Below are 17,821 nucleotides of genomic sequence, written 5' to 3' on the forward strand. Positions count from 1 at the left end.
ATTCAAACCTTATCTCTGATTTTCAAACAAATTTAAGTTAGAACTGAAACTGGACCATTCAGGAACACTCAACACCTATTGGAAAGCCATCATCGTGTGTCTTTGGCATTACATTTGTGTAATTGTCCCGCTGAAAAATAAAACCATAACCAAGGATAAGGTATTTAAGTATTGTGGTGGCAGCATCATGTTATGAGAATGCTTCTCACCGGCAGGGACTGGGGAGTTTGTCAGGATCAAAATAAATATGAAAGGAGCAAAGCCCAGGTAAAAAGTTAGAGAAACCCTGCCTCAGTCTTCTGAATACCTAACCCTGGGATACAGTTGTATTTTCCAGCAGGACAATTACACAAAAGTAATGCCAAAGACAAACCAGAATTGGCTTTCCAAGAGGTGTTAATTGTTCCTGAATGGTCCAGTCTCAGTCCTGACTTAAATTTGTGGGAAAATCAGAGCCAAGGTTTGAATTTTTCTAACCATCAATGATTCCCAAACAAATTTACTGAGCTTGAGCAATTTTTACAAAAACAATGGATATTTGTTCCCTTAAGACTTGTTGGTGACTTATTCAAAATTATTCAAAGCTGTAATGGCTGCCAAGGGTGCTTCCACCAAGTGTTAAAGTGAAGATTCACCCATTTTTAATGGTACATTGTTTTTGTGCATCTCTTAGTGATGTTCTATCGATTCCCTGGGTCATAGACTTTTACTAGCGACTATATATTACTACCGTCTGATTAGCATGCTTTTGGAAGTAGGATTATGAAGAGTCAGATGCACAATCTGAAGCCTTACTGAGAGGCATGCAAGCTCCTCTTTGTCTTTGTCTGCTGTTTCATAAATTATTTTATGGAGGAATAAAAATATATATTTTTTGTAACTTGTTTTGTGTAACTTGTCACACAAAATGTCAACTGTGATGAATGTATAGCTGATTGGTCTTTCTGTTGTCCAGTGGTACTGAGCACTCTCCGACAGTTCAGCACGAGAACATCCATCCTTACTGACCCCACCCTTCTGCCTGAGGAAGCCACCCAGGCTGTCACCAACACCCACAGTCACTTTGCAGACTCCTAGCCGCACCTCCAGCGGAGGGGAAGAGTGATTCAGATAGAGTGCATGGTCATAGTACCCTCTAGTACAGCACTCCACAGAGGGTCTCTACCACAAAGTACTCTAACCTCTCCAGATTGAAAAAGACCTTGAAACTACAGAATGGAAAAGTACCAGCACTAGTTTGCCGTAAAGGTAAACCAAAGAAGTTACTCTGTCTTCCACTCTATCCATTACCATTTAGAACAGGACATGAAGTTTGTGGTCTTCGTATACGTGACCTCATCCAGCTTACTGACCTGTCATTCCTACACATCGCCTGGGCTTTGCGGTCAACAACCCATGCTCGGTGCATTACTTTGGATGATCAATACACACCACACACAGAACAACATTTGCAGCATATTATGAACCCAGCAATAATATTGCTCTTTGTTAATGTAACTCGCCACACTGTTGATGGTGGAACTCCCAATTAGTTTTAAGGCTTGCAGTGCCTTCAGAAAGTATTCACACCCCTTGACTTTTTCCACATTTTGTTGTGTTACAGCCTGAATTTGAAATGGATTAAATGTAGTTTTTTTTTGTCACTGGCCTACGCACAGTACCCCTACGCACAGTACCCCATAATGTCAAAGTATATATATATATATTTTTTATTGTATTTAAAAAAAAATACAATTACAAATTAATTCAAAATGAAAAGCTAAAATGTCTACAGTCAATAAGTATTCAATCATGTTGTTATGGCAAGTCTAAATATATTCAGGAGTAAATATTTGCACATAAGTTGTATTGACTCAATCTGTGTGCAATAATAGTGTTTAACAGGACTAACTCATCTCTGTACCCCACACATCCAATTATCTGTATGGTCCCTCAATCAAACAGTGAATTTCAAACACAGATTCAACCAAAAAGATCAGGGAGGTTTTCCAATGGCTTGCAAAGGAGGGCACCTATTGGTATATTTGTAAAAAAAAAAAAAAGGCGTTCTTCCTAATTCAGTAGCCGGAGAGGAACGAAACCAAGCTCTCATGGTTACAGAGTTTTTAATGGCTGGGATAGGAGAGAACTGAGGATGGATCAACAACATTGTAGTTACTCCACAATACTAACGTAATTTGAGCGAGAAGAAGGAAGCCTGTACAGAATTGTATTTTCTTCTCCAAAACAGGCATTCTGTTTGCAACACGGCACTAAAGTAATACTGTAAAAAAAATATGCAAAGCAATTCACTTTTTGTCCTGAATACAATGTGTTATGTTTGGGGGAAATCCAATTCTACACATTACAGAGTATCACTCTCTCTATATTTGCAAGCATAGTGGCTGCATCATGTTATGGGTATTGTTAGGTTCTGAACAAAGAGTAAAAACGGACGACTAGGAAAAGCTCAAACCAACAACTGCAAAGGCAAAGGACGTGTTTACACAAGCACATATATTTATACCCTTCTACTAGGCTGAGTCAACTCCTTGCACATCTAAACAGCCAATGCATCTCTTTTGCAAGTCCGGACTTAATTGATTCCTCTCACTGGTGTGGTCATGGCCCCGCCTCCTGCTAGAACCTTCATGGGCATGGAAGTATAATGTTTGTAACATGACTGTTCCTTGTCACTTCATCTGACCCGACCTCGGGACAAATTCCTCACTCCTGCCTACTCCACGGCTGTCCTACCTTATCAGTGACTGAAACCAGACTGTTGCAGTTTGCTGCTCTCTATAGGAGCCATGAGATTTAACAATCTTTTTGAGAATGTAAACTTTCTGCACTCCCCCTTCCTCACTCAGTAACTTTCCATACACCTAGTTCATACACTCTCTATAGACCCAAACTTATGCATTCCTTATACATGTAAAGTAATCAATAAGTTCTAGTATGGTAACATTAATAAGTATATTTCAAACTAGAATCCAACATTATGATTGTAATCGTTAAGGACTGGGGAGTTTTTCGGGTTAAAAAATAAACGGAATGTAGCTAAGCACAGGCAAAATCCTAGAGGAAAACCTGGTTCCGTCTGCTTTCCAACAGACACTGGGAGATGAATTTACCTTTCAGCAGGACAATAACCTAAAACACAAGACCAAATCTACACTGGAGTTGCTTACCAAGAAGACGGTGAATGTTTCTGAGGCAGAGTTACAGTTTTGACTTAAATCTACTTGAAATCTATGGAAAGATCTGAAAATGGTTGTCTAGCAATGATCCACAACCAAATTGACAGAGCTTGAAGAATTTTGAATCAAATGTTGCACAAACCAGGTGTGGAAAGCTCAGAGATTTACCCTGAAAGACGCGCAACTATAATTGCTGCCAAAGGTCCTTCTACAAAGTTTTGACTCGGATGTGAATACTTACAGAAATATCTCATTTACATATTTTATTTTCAATACATTTGCAGACATTTCTAAAAACATGTTTTCACTTTGTCATTATGGGGTATTGTGTGTAGATGGATGAGAAAAAAAAAGATTTAATCCATTTTGAATTCAGGCTATAACACACCAAAGAAAAATTGAGTAAGTATGAATACTTTCTGAAGGCACTGTACTTTGGCAGGTAAATAACATGGTGTTGAAACAGAGGTGTTTTACCCTGCTTGCTCGTTTTATTTGGTATTTTTGTTTTTATTGAGCTCTTATTGTTATTTTAAGGTATGAAACAAAGAAAACGGATTATGATTTGTCATAAAAGGGAAATATCTCTTGAATGAGTTGTAGCGTCCTGAGATTCTGTTGGTTCTGTTGTTGTTTTCTCTGTTGTATGACGGTGAGTGTGGATACATTGAGTGTTATCAAAAAGGCTATAAAAAGGCTTCGCACTGATTGGCAGTATGCTTCGAGTACTCTGAAAGCCTTCAGTAACTATTTACTACTGTTTCTTCATCATAATTCGGCTCGTGTGCCTTTGCATCTGGTGGGGTCTCAAACTCATGCACAGTTGTCTTCCGTGAAGGGTGAGGGTGTCCCAGTTTTTTGTTGCCAGACGTTCTGGGTATTCTACCCTTTTCTTGGGGGGTTGGACTGTTCAAATAATACCAGAAGTCTTTAATATCCTCAGTGATGTTAAGCCAAAGTCTATCCATGGAAAAAGGTTCACTTTTCTCTCAAGGAAAATTCAGTCTTTACTAATGGACCCTGGGTGGTTCCTGGACAAAGCCATGGACAGGTGTGAAGCACTTTGAGCACATTTAACCTTACACGCTGCAGCTTACCATTTCATTGTCTTTTAAACAAATGTGCTATAGGAGCATTCAAACATTATGTGGTGAATGTTGTTTTTTTCTTCTTGTTCTCTCAGGGATGCGCTGGTGAGCTTTTTATGCTGCTCCCTATAACCAAACAAACAAACACAATCAGGATATTTTATGATGAAGAAAGCATCAGCCATACTGTAAACATACAGGTTACATACATAGCATATGTATGATGTTCTTTTTTTGTTTCTTATAATCAAGCCATCCTTATGTCTAAGGTATGCTTATGACAGCGTTATGCTAGCCTGTCAAAGATACATAGCTCTTCTCATAGTTCAGATCGTATTTGTCTAAGATACAGTTAAACTTTATAGGTTATATTGCAAAAGTAGAAACTTTAATTTCACGTCTCTCCTTTATTAGTCTCAGAAACCCTGACCTACATTGGTACATTGTGGGAGGCATTTAGAGAAACTACTCCTTTATTAGCAATGCACCTCAGAACAGCAAATACATGAATATACTTTATTATTGTAACTCCTGACTGTTGCAGAGTGATATTTAGTATTTGTTTTTTGTTGTATTTATTATTTTGATGCACAACGGAATTTGCTTGGCATTATATCACATTTAGCACTATTGGTTTTTGTATTTCCTGAATGTATGTTGTTTTTTTAGAGGCTATATGGGCTTTATGAGAGTCCTTAATACATCTCAATAACTGTGATCACCTAAATGTTTGCACTCTTTGCTATTCTACGAGTGGAGTACCCTTTATTCTATGACTGGGGACTGTATTATTGTTACTGATTCTGAGCCCCATGTACAGTATTGGCCACACGAGACAGCATTTCTGTGGGCTAATCACAACTAACATTAATCTTGTGTCGTTCAGATCAAAGGTTTTATTTCTGTTCCATTCAAAGGGAATTGGAACTATGCAAAGACTCCAAAAGAACAAGAGCAGATGGATGTCATTAAAATGTGTTTGCCAAGCAGTTACTATGTGGTGGGGAAAGTTTCCAATATTCTTTTGTCAAGAATCATGACCTGGTTTAAGTTATAAAACAAGGATTAACTATTTTGTTTAAGGGGAGATTTCATTTATGAGATTACTTTTTGGGAGTCTTTCTATGTTTGTTCCCCCTGAGATAAAGTAAGTGTTGTAAATATTCTCTTTCTTGGTCTACAAAGTAAAGACATTTTTTTCCCCCAGCATGGTTTCTGTGTTTTTGTACTGTGTTCAGGTCACATCAATATCCTCCTTTCTTGCATTCCCGAGTGTATATGTTACAAGTCTAGGAAGTATGACAACAGTACAGTTTTCTGCTCTTTGACAGTTTCTCTCATGTTCAAGACCTTGACATTTTTTTCTGAATAGTACTTTTATTCCATGTTAATGGATTTGTATCAGGTATAACACCACATTTACATTTAACCATTTATTTTGAAAAGATTTCCAATGATGGCTAATATTCTTCTATGACTATCAACTGATAACAATGATACTTTAATCCAATAATTATCTGTAACTAACTGTACAGTGAAAATCTTACTTAAAAGTTCATATTCTGTTAACTCATACCCAAATAATGTTGACTAATCCTATACTTGTATGTGGTCAAAGCATATATTGGAGAACAAACCCTTCAAAAACCCCACCTCAAACGTGTATCTCAAACAGACGGTTTCAAAAGTGTGCTATTTTAGGATGAGCTGGCCAATCAGTCTACTCTAAAAGTTTTATGCCCGGTATACGCCCACACCGTTCTGTTGTTGGGGTATGCCTAGCCCTCAATCATGCCTCTCAGTTCCATAACATTACACACCATTCTGTTGTTGGGGTATGCCCAATCATGCCTCTCAGTTCTGTTGTTGGGGCCTATCAATCATGCCTCTCAGTTCCCTCAATCATGCCTCTCAGTTCCATAACATTACACACCATTCTGTTGTTGGAGTATGCCTAGCCCTCAATCATGCCTCTCAGTTCCATAACATTACACACCATTCTGTTGTTGGGGTATGCCTAGCCCTCAATCATGCCTCTCAGTTCCATAACATTACACACCATTCTGTTGTTGGGGTATGCCTAGCCCTCAATCATGCCTCTCAGTTCCATAACATTACACACCATTCTGTTGTTGGGGTATGCTTAGCCCTCAATCATGCCTCTCAGTTCCAAAGCAGACAGAGCTGGTGTAACTGAGTCAAGTTTGTAGGCCTCCTTGCTCACACACGCTTTTTCAGTTCTGCCCACACATTTTCTATAGGATTGAGGTCAGGGCTTTGTGATGGCCACTCCAATACCTTGGCTTTGTTGTCTTTAGGCAATTTTTCCACAACTTTGGAAGTATGCTTGGGGTCATTGTCCATTTGGAAGACCCATTTGCGACCAAGTTTTAACTTCCCGACTGATGTCTTGAGATGTTGCTTCAATATAGCCACATAATTTTCCTTCCTCACAATGCCATCTATTTTGTGAAGTGCACCAGTCCCTCCTGCAGCAAAGCACCCCCACAACATGACGCTGGGATGGTGGTCTTCGGCTTGCAAGCCGCCCCCTTTTTCCTCCAAACATAACGATGGTCATTATGGCCAAACAGTTCTATTTTTGTTTCATCAGACCAGAGGACATTTCTCCAAAAAGTACCATCTTTGTCCCCATGTGCAGTTGCAAACTGTAGTCTTTTTTACAGTGGTTTTGGAGCAGTGGCTTCTTCCTTGCTGAGTGGCCTTTCAGGTTATGTCGATATAGGACTCGTTTTACTGTGGATATAGATACTTTTGTACCTGTTTCCTCCAGCATCTTCTCAAGGTCCTTTGCTGTTGTTCTGGGATTGATTTGCACTTTTTGCACCAAAGTACATTCATCTCTAGGAGACAGAACGTGTCTCCTTCCTGAGCGGTATGACGTCTGCGTGGTCCCATGGTGTTTATACTTGCGTACTATTGTTTGTACAGATGAACATGGTACCTTCAGGCATTTGTAAATTGCTCCCAAGAATGAACCAGACTTGTGGAGGTCTACATTTTTTTTCTGAAGTCTTTTTTTTCTGAGGGCTACTTAAGTATGATTCTCAATCAGAGACAACTAACGACACCTGCCTCTGATTGAGAACCATACCAGGCCAAACTGAAAACACAACATAGAAAAACGAACATAGACAACCCACCCAACTCACGCCCTGACCATACTAAAACAAAGACATAACAAAAGAACTAAGGTCAGAACATGACACTTATAGAGTTGGTTGAGTGCGGTTTTAGTGCCAGCATCGGTCTGTGCTGGTAAATAGACGGCTACGAATAATATAGATGAGAACTCTCTTGGTAGATAGTGTGGTCTGCAGCTTATCATAAGGTACTCTACCTCAGGCGAGCAATACCTGGAGAGTTCTTTAATATTAGACATTGCGCACCAGTTGTTTCCAGACGTAGCATCACTGTTCTGCCGGTGCACATGTCGTCGTTCAGCCACGACTCGTGAAACACAAGATATTACAGTTCTTAATGTCCCGTTGATAGGATAAACGTAATCGTAGGTCATCAATTTTATTTTCCAATGATTGCATGTTAGCAAGTAGATCGGAAGGCAATAAAAGTTTACTCGCTCCCCTACGGATTCTTAGAAGGCAGCCCAATCTGCGTCCTCTTTTCCTCTGTCTTTTCTTAACGCAAATGACAGGGATCTGGGCCTGTTCCCAGGAGAGCAGTATATCCTTCCCATCTGACTCTTTAAAGGAAAAAGCTTCTTTCAGTTCGTGGTGAGTATGTAAAACATCAGCCATCCTCTTTGGCGCCGTCTTGGAGGTGGAGTACGGACTATTCTCTCCCAACGCACTGGATTGCCGCCTAAACTCCATCCATGCGCCTTCTACTCACAGAAGCTGTCTCCAGCAGAGCGGAATTACGACGCGGGGGATCATGAGTTGTTGGCTGTCAAGAAGGTGCTGAAACACTGGCTGGAGGGTGCTAAACACCCATTCCTTGTCTGGACGGACCACAGGAACTTGGAGTACATTTGAGCAGCGAAGAGGCTGAACCCGCGTCAGGCCAGGTAGGCCCTATTCTTCGCCAGGTTTGACTTTACCCTCTCCTACTGGCCGGGATCAAAGAACGTTAAGGCCGATGCGTTGTCCCGGGTGCATGACACAGAGGATCGGAGGGAGAAAGTGATACCCATTATTCCCTTTTTGTACCTATCGCCAGATCTGTGCCTCGACACAATCCTGTCTCGGAGCTCTACAAACAATTCCTTCGACCTCATTGTTTGATTTTTGCTGTCAACTGTGGGACCTTATACAGACAGGTGTGTACCTTTCTGAATCATGTCCAATCATGTCCTATCATTGAATTTACCACAGGTGGACTCAATTCAAGTTTTAGAAACGATTGAGTCTCACAGTAAAGGGTCTGAATACTTTTAGGAAATAAGATATCCGCTTTATTTTTAATAAATTTGCAACTTGTTTTCACTTTGTCGTTATGTGGTATTGTGTGTAGATTGATGAGGAAAAAAATATATTTGATCAATTTTAGAATAAGTCTGTAATGTAACAAAATGTGGAAAAAGTTCAGGGGTCTGAATATTTCCCGAATCCACTGTATATCAATATTTGCTCATAAAGGTGTTTCCACCTCCATTTTTTGCATAATTCATTTTACAGACACAAAAAGATCAGACCATGTCGAAAGAACAAATGATCAGTTGGCATTTATAACATTTTACAAAAACGTCCTGTTTCCATCACAGCTGTCATGTTTTTTTGTATATGCAATGACTTTACTCTCGTAAAAAATGTAGATTGAAATGTAGTTTATGTCATGGAAAGAGCAAGTATATGAGTGACTATTTACCAGTGGTGCCCTACATTTTTGTTTGTTTTGGGGATGTCTGTAGAGATGTGGGACGGTTTTAAAATGGTATTTTATCCGGCATCTCGCAAACACATTGTAAGCAGTGTTTGACTCTCTAGTTGCCTACTTGAGCCGACTGCGAGCTGGGGTAGTTCATTTCACTTCTCAGGCCCTCTGTCTGTGCCGCGAGAGGGCTGGGTTAGCCGTTTGAGAGAGTGGTGAAAGTATGTTAAAAAAGGCAAATCCGGGGACGCAGGCGAATATAAAGAACAAACCACTGTTCATGATTCCACTCTTTCACAAAGAGGCAGGTGCAATATTTAGACCAGGGCTGTTCCTGGAGAGCTGCTGTCCTGTTGGTTTTCACTCCAACCCTAATCAAGCCTTCCTGATTCTAATAACTAGCTGGTTGATTAGCTGAATCAGGTTAGTTACATCTGGGGTTGGAGTGAAAACCTACAGGAAGGAAGCTCTCCAGGAACAGGGTTGGAGAGCCCAATTTAGATGTTGACCCATAATTGATTTTCTTTGAGTACAAATAATATATATATATATTTATTTTTAAATGGGATGAGAAACAATTACTGAGGTCCGAACCTCAGTGTCCTTGTATGTAGTTACGGCCAGGTTAGACACCTAGTTGTTAAGCATAGGGAAGGGGTTTACAAACATCTCCTCGAGACCCCCAGCCGTTACATGCATTTGAACTATTCCACAGCTAGCACACCTGATTCAACTTGTCAAGTAATCATCAAGCCCTTGAGTATGTGAATCAGATGAGCTAGTTCTGGGCTACAACAAAACTAAAATGTCTGAGGATTCCTGAGGAGAGGTTTGAAAGCCACTGGCCTAGGGCCTACATTGTCCCAAAAATGTGTATTATTCTGTAATGGAGAAAGCCCCAGAGGTAGCCTGGGGACCACCAGTCTGTTTGGTATAACAAGGAGTGACATGGATGGCACAAATATGTTTGGTATGGCAAGGTGTTGACATGATAGCGTGAACAGATCTGGGACCAGGCAAACAGAGGAACAATTGTGTGACCTGCATACTTTTGGTAGTGAGACAAAATAAATTGTGCCGCTTGTAGCCTATTGTAGGCTTACTTCATATACTAGTGACAATTATGTCTCCTTGTTGCTAAAAAGTGGTGTGCTAATAATTTTTCAGAACGAGGATCCTCTTCAGAAACCAAAGCTGCAGTAGATGGTCCATTGTCATTGTGACTGTTGATGGGCTTCCTCTTTATGATGATGGACCTCAATGTCCCACCACCAGATAGAGTGCTCAGACTGGGGCGCATGAATCACAGACTGGCACTGGAACACCTCTGCCACACCACCACAGTCCACTGTGGATGTTTGAGTGCTCCCTGAATGACAGCATGCAGAACATTCTGTCCTCTATCCCACCTCCACACCGTAACTTCCTCATGTACAAACACTGCAAGACATTCCCCCGCCTGCTGTCTCCGACACCCTGTGAGAATAATCTCTTTCTCCTGCTGGCCAATAAATCCACAGCCATCCAGGTGCACAGCAGGATTGCACTTGTGGGAAGAGAGGGTAAAAGGGGGAAAGTGTTGTTCTTAGTAGGCAAAGTCATCAGACAGAATACAGGGATGTCCTGCAGTGGGATTTTGAGGAGTTTTTTTTTCAACCTGTATCCATCCTGCAGTGGGATTTTGAGGAGTTTTCTTCAACCTGACCCTGAAGGAGGTTTATTTCCTGCCTGCGGGCCCATGTGTTCTAAGGGGACGATGACGTTTTTGTTCACACCAGTAATCTGCTGGAACGTTAAGGACCACAAGCCCTCTGATCAATTGTTCACTGGTGATATTATTCCAAGAGCCTATCCAATCTGGAAAATAATTGATTTGTATTTATCTTTATTTAACGAGGCAAGTCTGTTAAGAACAAATTCTTATTTTCAATGACGGCCTAGGAACAGTGGGTTAACTGCCTGTTCAGGGGCAGAACAACAGATTTGTCAGCTCGGGGATTTGAACTTGCAACCTTCCGGTTACTAGTCCAACGCTCTAACCACTAGGCTACGCTGCCGCCCCGGATGTACAGCAAGGCGTTCAACAGTCACAATGACAATGGACCATCTACTACAAGCCAGATCCTACATACGCTGGGGGCTACCTGATGTCACGTCAGACAGTGGTGAGCCTGGGAGTGGCAGCGTCCTGCGCTGATTTGTTCCTAATTGATGATGTCTTTGTGGGCATCAGATCAGCACAGAGGGTTAAAGAGCCATTTAAGAGTACAGAGGTATTGATGGTACATTTTAAAAACAGGTCAAATTATTTAGAGGTAATGAATGATGTGAAACAAAACAGGTTCTAAGGGGGGGGATGTCAAGAGCTGTGGTGTAAAATTATTAAACACTGCAGGGGCAAAAAAAACATATTACTTAATAAATTGTTTTTAAAGGGAACAGTGATTAAAACGGCACCATAGCTGTAATCTGTGTAATGTATATTTAAACGTGATGTCATAACACTAGCTGAAACCATGAAGTGCTTACAGTACAAGTGGTCATTTCCAAGGCATACAATCAAAGAAATTGTATTGCTTAGTATAGAGTACTCATTAAGTAATTGTGTACAGAAAATATTTGGTGAGAGAACTTTAAAAAAAAAAAAACTAATATAAAATTTGTTTGAAGGGTAATTTCACGAGCTCCTGCAACTGTTATGAAACAAACTTAAAATGTATCCATAAATGTCATTTATTTTTGTACAGATATTCAACATTCAAAAAGTTAGGTACAGAAATTCATGAGCATCATACCATCTGTTTACAATATTTTATCCTTAAATTAAATTATGCATTGTTCTTGTAAAGGCCATTTAAAAAGGAACCAAGGATTTTAAAGAGGAGAGGAATAAAGTGTGTGCAGTGCTTTAGGTTTGTTTAGCGGCTTCAACCTTGACCACCATCCCACACGGCCGAGGTAGTCTTTTTTTTAAACTAAAAGTCAAACGCCGTTGCTTCACTGCTCCAACCCTGCCAGGCAACAGGCGCCAGCCACGCCCCTCTCCATGCCTTTCCACCACACAATTATCACAGACAGATTGACAAGGCAACTTTTTTTTTTTAAGTACAAAGTATGTCCAAGTGTAAAAAAATAAACTATAGCCTCATCTTTTGCACACACTGAAGGAGGTTGCAACACAAACAGTGGATTTTTTAAACAATTCCCAATGAAAACCTTATATCACAATACGTCAGCATTTCTGCCCCTTTTGCTAGTCAATGACGTGTGGGTGCGGATAATTAAGTTGATCGTTTTGAGACAATATCCTCCCAATTATAGCACTTAGGGGCTTGTGCAATAAATACTTTCTGCACAAACAAACACATGCACACACCCATACAGTAGAGAACTCCATGTGCACTTGCACACCTCAGAATTTGGTTTATGTGCAAAAGTTGAGATTGTGCCAAAGATGGTTCTCGAAGGCTTTAGATTAGAAGGTCTGGTCGTCGTTACAGGAGTCAGTCCAGTGTCCAAAGGCCTCACAGATGTCACAATAAGCCCTCTCCTCATCCTTACTGCCGTGGTAGGCGGTGTGGGGTGGGGAGTCCGGCATCTGCATCTGAGTGGGACAGTCTTCTGTATCATGGAGGTCGAAGCAGTCACAGATGTCACAGAAGAGCCTTGGTGGGACCTTCTTTTTGGAGGGACCTTCATTAAAACCGCTGAGAAAAGGGTGGGAAACATACAGGGTCAGGGCGTGAGTATGTACAGAAGACTAGACAAATGGGCAAACTAGGACTATGATGAATTGTTCAAATAGAAATACTGCTTTATGCTCTGAGCTAACTTAATGAAATTAACAACAAATGAAAAAGTATGAGGTTAGTGTGGGCTTGAACTTGTCTGACTCAGGGTCAGTGTTTAAAAGCATGGGAGAAGGCTGACCCGTCATAGTTATCAAGCTCGCTTGCATTATTCCCATTAAGGGAAGCCTCCGCCATCTTCTCCAGCTTGCCCTTAAGGTCTTCATTCTTCTTCTGCAGGTCCACGATAACAGAGTTCAGGAACTCAATCTGCCGCAGACAAAAAGGGAAATCACGGACAGTAACAGAGTTCTTTATGCTCATACGGCACAGACTTCAGTTAAACGTAAATGTAGCCAACGTAGAACTTTGGAAAATGGAAGACAAACAACAGGTCATCCAACAGCATCCACATCTCATTGAGTGCTAAAATCACACAAGCTGTTAATATATTCACCCCTTTCCCCAACCCACCCTGCTACAAGAATAACAATGCACCATCACCTTCACCAACGTGCTTGTCCAGTTTCTAAGTTATGAAAACAAACCCCACATCCTGGCATGAGCAAGAGTAAAGAGGGCAACACTGAACAGTAAAACTCTGAATCGTCCATCAATGAGAAATTGTGGCATCCAGGCATGTCAATTTGCTGGAAATCATAACTCTGGTACATTTCCTTTATGAATAGGATATGGTGTTCATTTATTTTTTAAAGCTAATTGTAAATACATCCTTATGGTAAATTATGTCAGAGAGAAGGCCTAATTCCTCCTTGGGAGACGACCAGACATGTAAACCAACAGGAACTTTTAGGAATTATTTTCCAGAACACACAACAGCACAGATGGAACGAGAACCATGGGGAAATCTACAGACAAATAGACATGCATGAGTGGAGCTGATGAATAACAGTAACAAACCGCTGCCTGATTTTCGGGTAGCATGGCCAACATCAGTGACAGAGGAGGAGGTAAATGAGAAAGAGAGGGAGGAGACAAAACAGATCAAAATTAGGACCCACCTAAAGCCAGACAACAGACTCAAGTCATCACTGACAGAGAAAATAGTAGGCAAGCAGTTCAGCTAGACATCATAGTAAGTAAAGGGATGCCGATCTATGTATAAAAGCCTGTTAGATTATAAAAAACATTTATTGATCTGCCAGTATATTCATTTAGACTCCAGTCAACGGTTTGATGTTAACTTTCATGTGTCCTATCAATTATCGTTTGATTATTCACCATGGCAACCAATTGTTAGTATAAAAACGGAACTTATTTCTCAGTCCGGTTGGCTTTTGTGGAGATCAGACCCTTTTTTTATTTGCAGGGATATTTGTGCATTTTTGACCAAATACCACATGTATACTCTGTTTCATCATTAAACTAGAAGACTGGCTTCTGTGTCTGTAATCACTCTTTGACCAGAGTGCAGTCCGGTATTTGTTTACTCCCAGTGGCCTATCAAAACAGAGAGTACAAGACTCTGGATGATGGACATCGAGACTGAGGACACCCAGGTCTCCCAAGGGACCCAGCCCCGAGGAGATGAACGTCCACGACGGCAGATACAGCAGCCTAAACAGTCAACCACCCACACACTCGAACAACCACTCCAAGTGGGCATGCCCACCGAGGTGAGGGTATTCTAACTGGTGAGCCCTCCCCCACAGGACAGCTTCAGGCAAGCCACACCCCCAAAGAAGAAGACCTCAAGGAGGATTCTGATGAAGAGGATCATCACCAACCTCAACAAAGCAAACTGTTGAGCCCAGGCCAGCCACAACAAGGTACAGCATTACAATCCCAGCCCCTCCAAGGAAGGGGGTCGCCAGCCCCCAGTCAACAAAGCAGTAATGGGGCCTCCCGGGTGGCGCAGTGGTGAAGGGCGCTGTACTGCAGCGCCAGCAGAGTCCCTGGGTTCGCGCCCAGGCTCTGTCGTAACCGGCCGCGACCGGGAGGTCCGTGGGGCGATGCACAATTGGCCTAGCGTCGTCCGGGTTAGGGAGGGCTTGGTCGGTAGGGATGTCTTTGTCTCATCGCGCATCAGCGACTCCTGTGGCGGGCCGGTGGCAGTGCGCGCTAACCAAGATTGCCAGGTGCACGGTGTAACCTCCGACACATTGGTGCGGCTGGCTTCCGGGTTGGATGCGCGCTGTGTTAAGAAGCAGTACGGCTGGTTGGGTTGTGTATCGGAGGACGCATGACTTTCAACCTTCGTCTCTCCCGAGCCGTACGGGAGTTGTAGCGATGAGACAAGATAGTAGCTACTACAACAATTGGATACCATGAAATTGGGGAGAAAAAGGGGTAAAAATTCAAAAAAAACAACAACAAAAAAAACAAAGCAGTAATGGCGACAACAGTGATCACTCATATATTCAAGTTCATCTTAAGACAGCACTGGGACACCAGTTAGCTTAAGAGAGAGAGGCAGTGCGATTTAATTCCGAAAAAGAGATGGAGAGACTCAAACTCACCATGGAGAGAAGATACCAGGAGATGCAGCTGAAGAGTAGAGAAAGACAATGGAGGGAGCATCAACTCCTTCGCCAGGCCCAGAACAAGCTGAAGGCGGCGACGCGGCTTCTTCAGCTCCTAAAAAAAAATCATGTGAAGGGCACTCCGGATGGCCCCAGACCATCCACCCGCTCATACCAGAGCAACCTCCAGCATAATCCCATGTCATGACACCAACCAAGGACTTACCTCAGGTCCAGGTGTCCACAACCATGGTCTAGTCAACCAGAGCGATGCCTCCTCAAATCAAATGTATTTATATAGCCCTTCGTACATCAGCTGATATCTCAAAGTGCTGTACAGAAACCCAGCCTAAAACCCCAAACAGCAAGCAATGCAGGTGTTGCTGCTAGGCCCACACCGTTGGATTGATCCACCTCTACTGTCTAATCAGCCAGCCCAGCTCTCGGCATCAACTGCTGAGCATGGCAGCACCATGTCTGCTCTTATCCTCCAAACGGTCTTGGGACGGCGCCACCACACAGGCCCAATCCATGCCAGCAGCCAACACCTGCGGTGCCTTAGGCACCTGTGACTCCAGGCCCAAACCTAATGGACCTATTTGCAGCCAAAGCTCCCACACTTGAGCAGCGGTCGTGAGAGTGACTTCACCCTACTGAGGAAGGCCGTGGACAGCCTGCTTGGCCCCCATCCTCATCTGACAGAGCATTACAAGTACCACGTTCTGCTGGAACACCTCAAGCTTCCAAGTGCTTACAAACTGTCCCACTCATGTATGAATGATTCAAATCCTTACTCCACTGCCCTGAGTGCACTTCAGGACAAGTATGGACAGCCACGGCAGTTGTGCAGAGCGAGCTTGGAGCCATCCTGAATGCGACACCTATCAAGATGGGAGATGCTACAGCATTTGATGAATTTGCTCTCTCATGAGTATGCTCCAGACACTTAAGACTAGAATGCCAACGGATTCGAGCTGATGTGCGGCTCATATGTGGATCGCCGACTCACCAAGCTGCCAAGAGCCTACATAGACGGTTTTATGGAGTATTGCATTACCAAAGGCATTCTATAAACCAGTGGAGACTACTGAGGGGTGGACAACTCATAATAATGGCCAGAATGGAGCAAATGGAATGGGATGTTGTTGATACCTTTCCACTAATTCTGCTCCAGCCATTACCATGTGCCCATCCTCCCCAATTAAGGCGCCACCAATCTCCTGTGATACAAACAGGGGTCGATAGAACTTACAGCCTACCTGACCTGAGTGTCTGTTTACAAGTCAAGTCTCGGGACAAGCGGATTGCCAGTCAAGCCATTGAGTTGTACCAGAAAGAGGACAAGGGGGCTATAGAACAGAGCCCGTCTTCCCACAACAAGAACGAGTTTACCACCGTCCTCTACAACACAGACCAGACTACTTAAATTAGAATTTTCAACAAAGTCCAAGAAGTCCTCAGCTCCACAGGAAGGAAAGGCATCTAAGGGCAAAGAAGCCTAAACCGTACTGCCCTTTTTGAAAGAACCAAGAACACTACCTCAGTTATTGTGAGGAGTTTAAGCTCCTCTCCAAATACCAAATAGCTCAGTGGGTCAAGGATAAAGACCAGTGCTGGCAGTGTGGGAGAGGACACCAGCCAGATTCCTGCACCCTAAAGAAGCCGTGCAACGTCTGCAAAGAGCAACACCTGACTGTCCATCATGACCTCGCTGAAGAAGACGATAAGAGCTTCCTGATGGTCAGCACACCTCTGACCACAGTCTACCTGGACCGCCCAAATCACTCTGGCAGTGTGATGCTAAAGGTGGTGAAAGTCCGGCTCTACAATGATAACAGATCACTCGAAACCTATGCAGTCATAGATTATGGCTCAGTGTACCATTCCCGCTGCTGTTCAGCAAATGGCGTTGCCGAAGAAAGCAGAATCCCTGATGCTTAGGGCTGTACATCAAGAGGTGGTGCAGTTAAAAGGCAACTCGGTCACTTTGAAGCTCTCACCAGTGTGCAACCCATCCAAGCAGTTCAGTATCACCAAACCCTTCACTGCTGATGACCTAGGCTTCGCAGAGTACTGCTACCCAGTGGAGGCTTTGCAGTAAGCATTACCAACACCTCTGAGGTCTTCCCTTCAAGACCTTCACCAAGGCCAGTCCCCTGGTCCTGATCGGTTCAGATCACCCTCACTTGCTAACACTGATGGAAATGGTGCACCTGAGCCATCAATGTGGACCTGTTGCAGTCAATACAAGACTTGTTTGGGCACTCCAAGGGCCTTCCAACTTCCCGTCCAATTCCGGCAAGGGACAACAGTGCCTGTTCACTTACACTATCGTTCAGATGGCCTTTTCCTCCATGTGGAGAAGCTGTTGCAGATTGATACTCTGCCTTACCACAATGTAAAGATGGCCTTGACCCGGTCCAAGCAAAATC

General features: G+C 42.7%; 2 protein-coding genes across 12 annotated transcripts in view; one reads left to right on the forward strand and one right to left on the reverse strand.

The window, feature by feature from the left end:
• The window catches only part of LOC118393230 (MLX-interacting protein-like), a 44,929-nt gene extending 39,455 nt beyond the window's left edge, over positions 1-5,474 (forward strand). For 4 of the 5 annotated variants that reach the window (XM_035785707.2, XM_035785708.2, XM_035785711.2 and 1 more), the window contains one exon: positions 956-5,474. In XM_035785707.2, the coding sequence (XP_035641600.1) occupies positions 956-1,077 (122 nt within the window). In that variant the 3' untranslated portion in view covers positions 1,078-5,474. The remainder of the gene's footprint in view (positions 1-955) is intronic. The other variant, XM_035785709.2, reaches the window with a different exon arrangement.
• A 6,359-nt stretch (positions 5,475-11,833) lies between these two features.
• The window catches only part of LOC118393232 (CAP-Gly domain-containing linker protein 1-like), a 49,868-nt gene continuing 43,880 nt past the window's right edge, over positions 11,834-17,821 (reverse strand). For 6 of the 7 annotated variants that reach the window (XM_052461506.1, XM_052461505.1, XM_052461508.1 and 3 more), the window contains 2 exons: positions 13,049-13,176; positions 11,834-12,825 (listed from right to left, as the gene is read on the reverse strand). In XM_052461506.1, coding sequence (XP_052317466.1) covers positions 12,594-12,825; positions 13,049-13,176 — 360 coding nt within the window. In that variant the 3' untranslated portion in view covers positions 11,834-12,593. Of the gene's footprint in view, positions 12,826-13,048; positions 13,834-17,821 lie in introns of all 7 variants that reach the window. The other variant, XR_008063932.1, reaches the window with a different exon arrangement.

The sequence above is a fragment of the Oncorhynchus keta genome, chromosome 14, assembly GCF_023373465.1.
Source record: "Oncorhynchus keta strain PuntledgeMale-10-30-2019 chromosome 14, Oket_V2, whole genome shotgun sequence".
Lineage (NCBI taxonomy): Eukaryota > Metazoa > Chordata > Actinopteri > Salmoniformes > Salmonidae > Oncorhynchus > Oncorhynchus keta.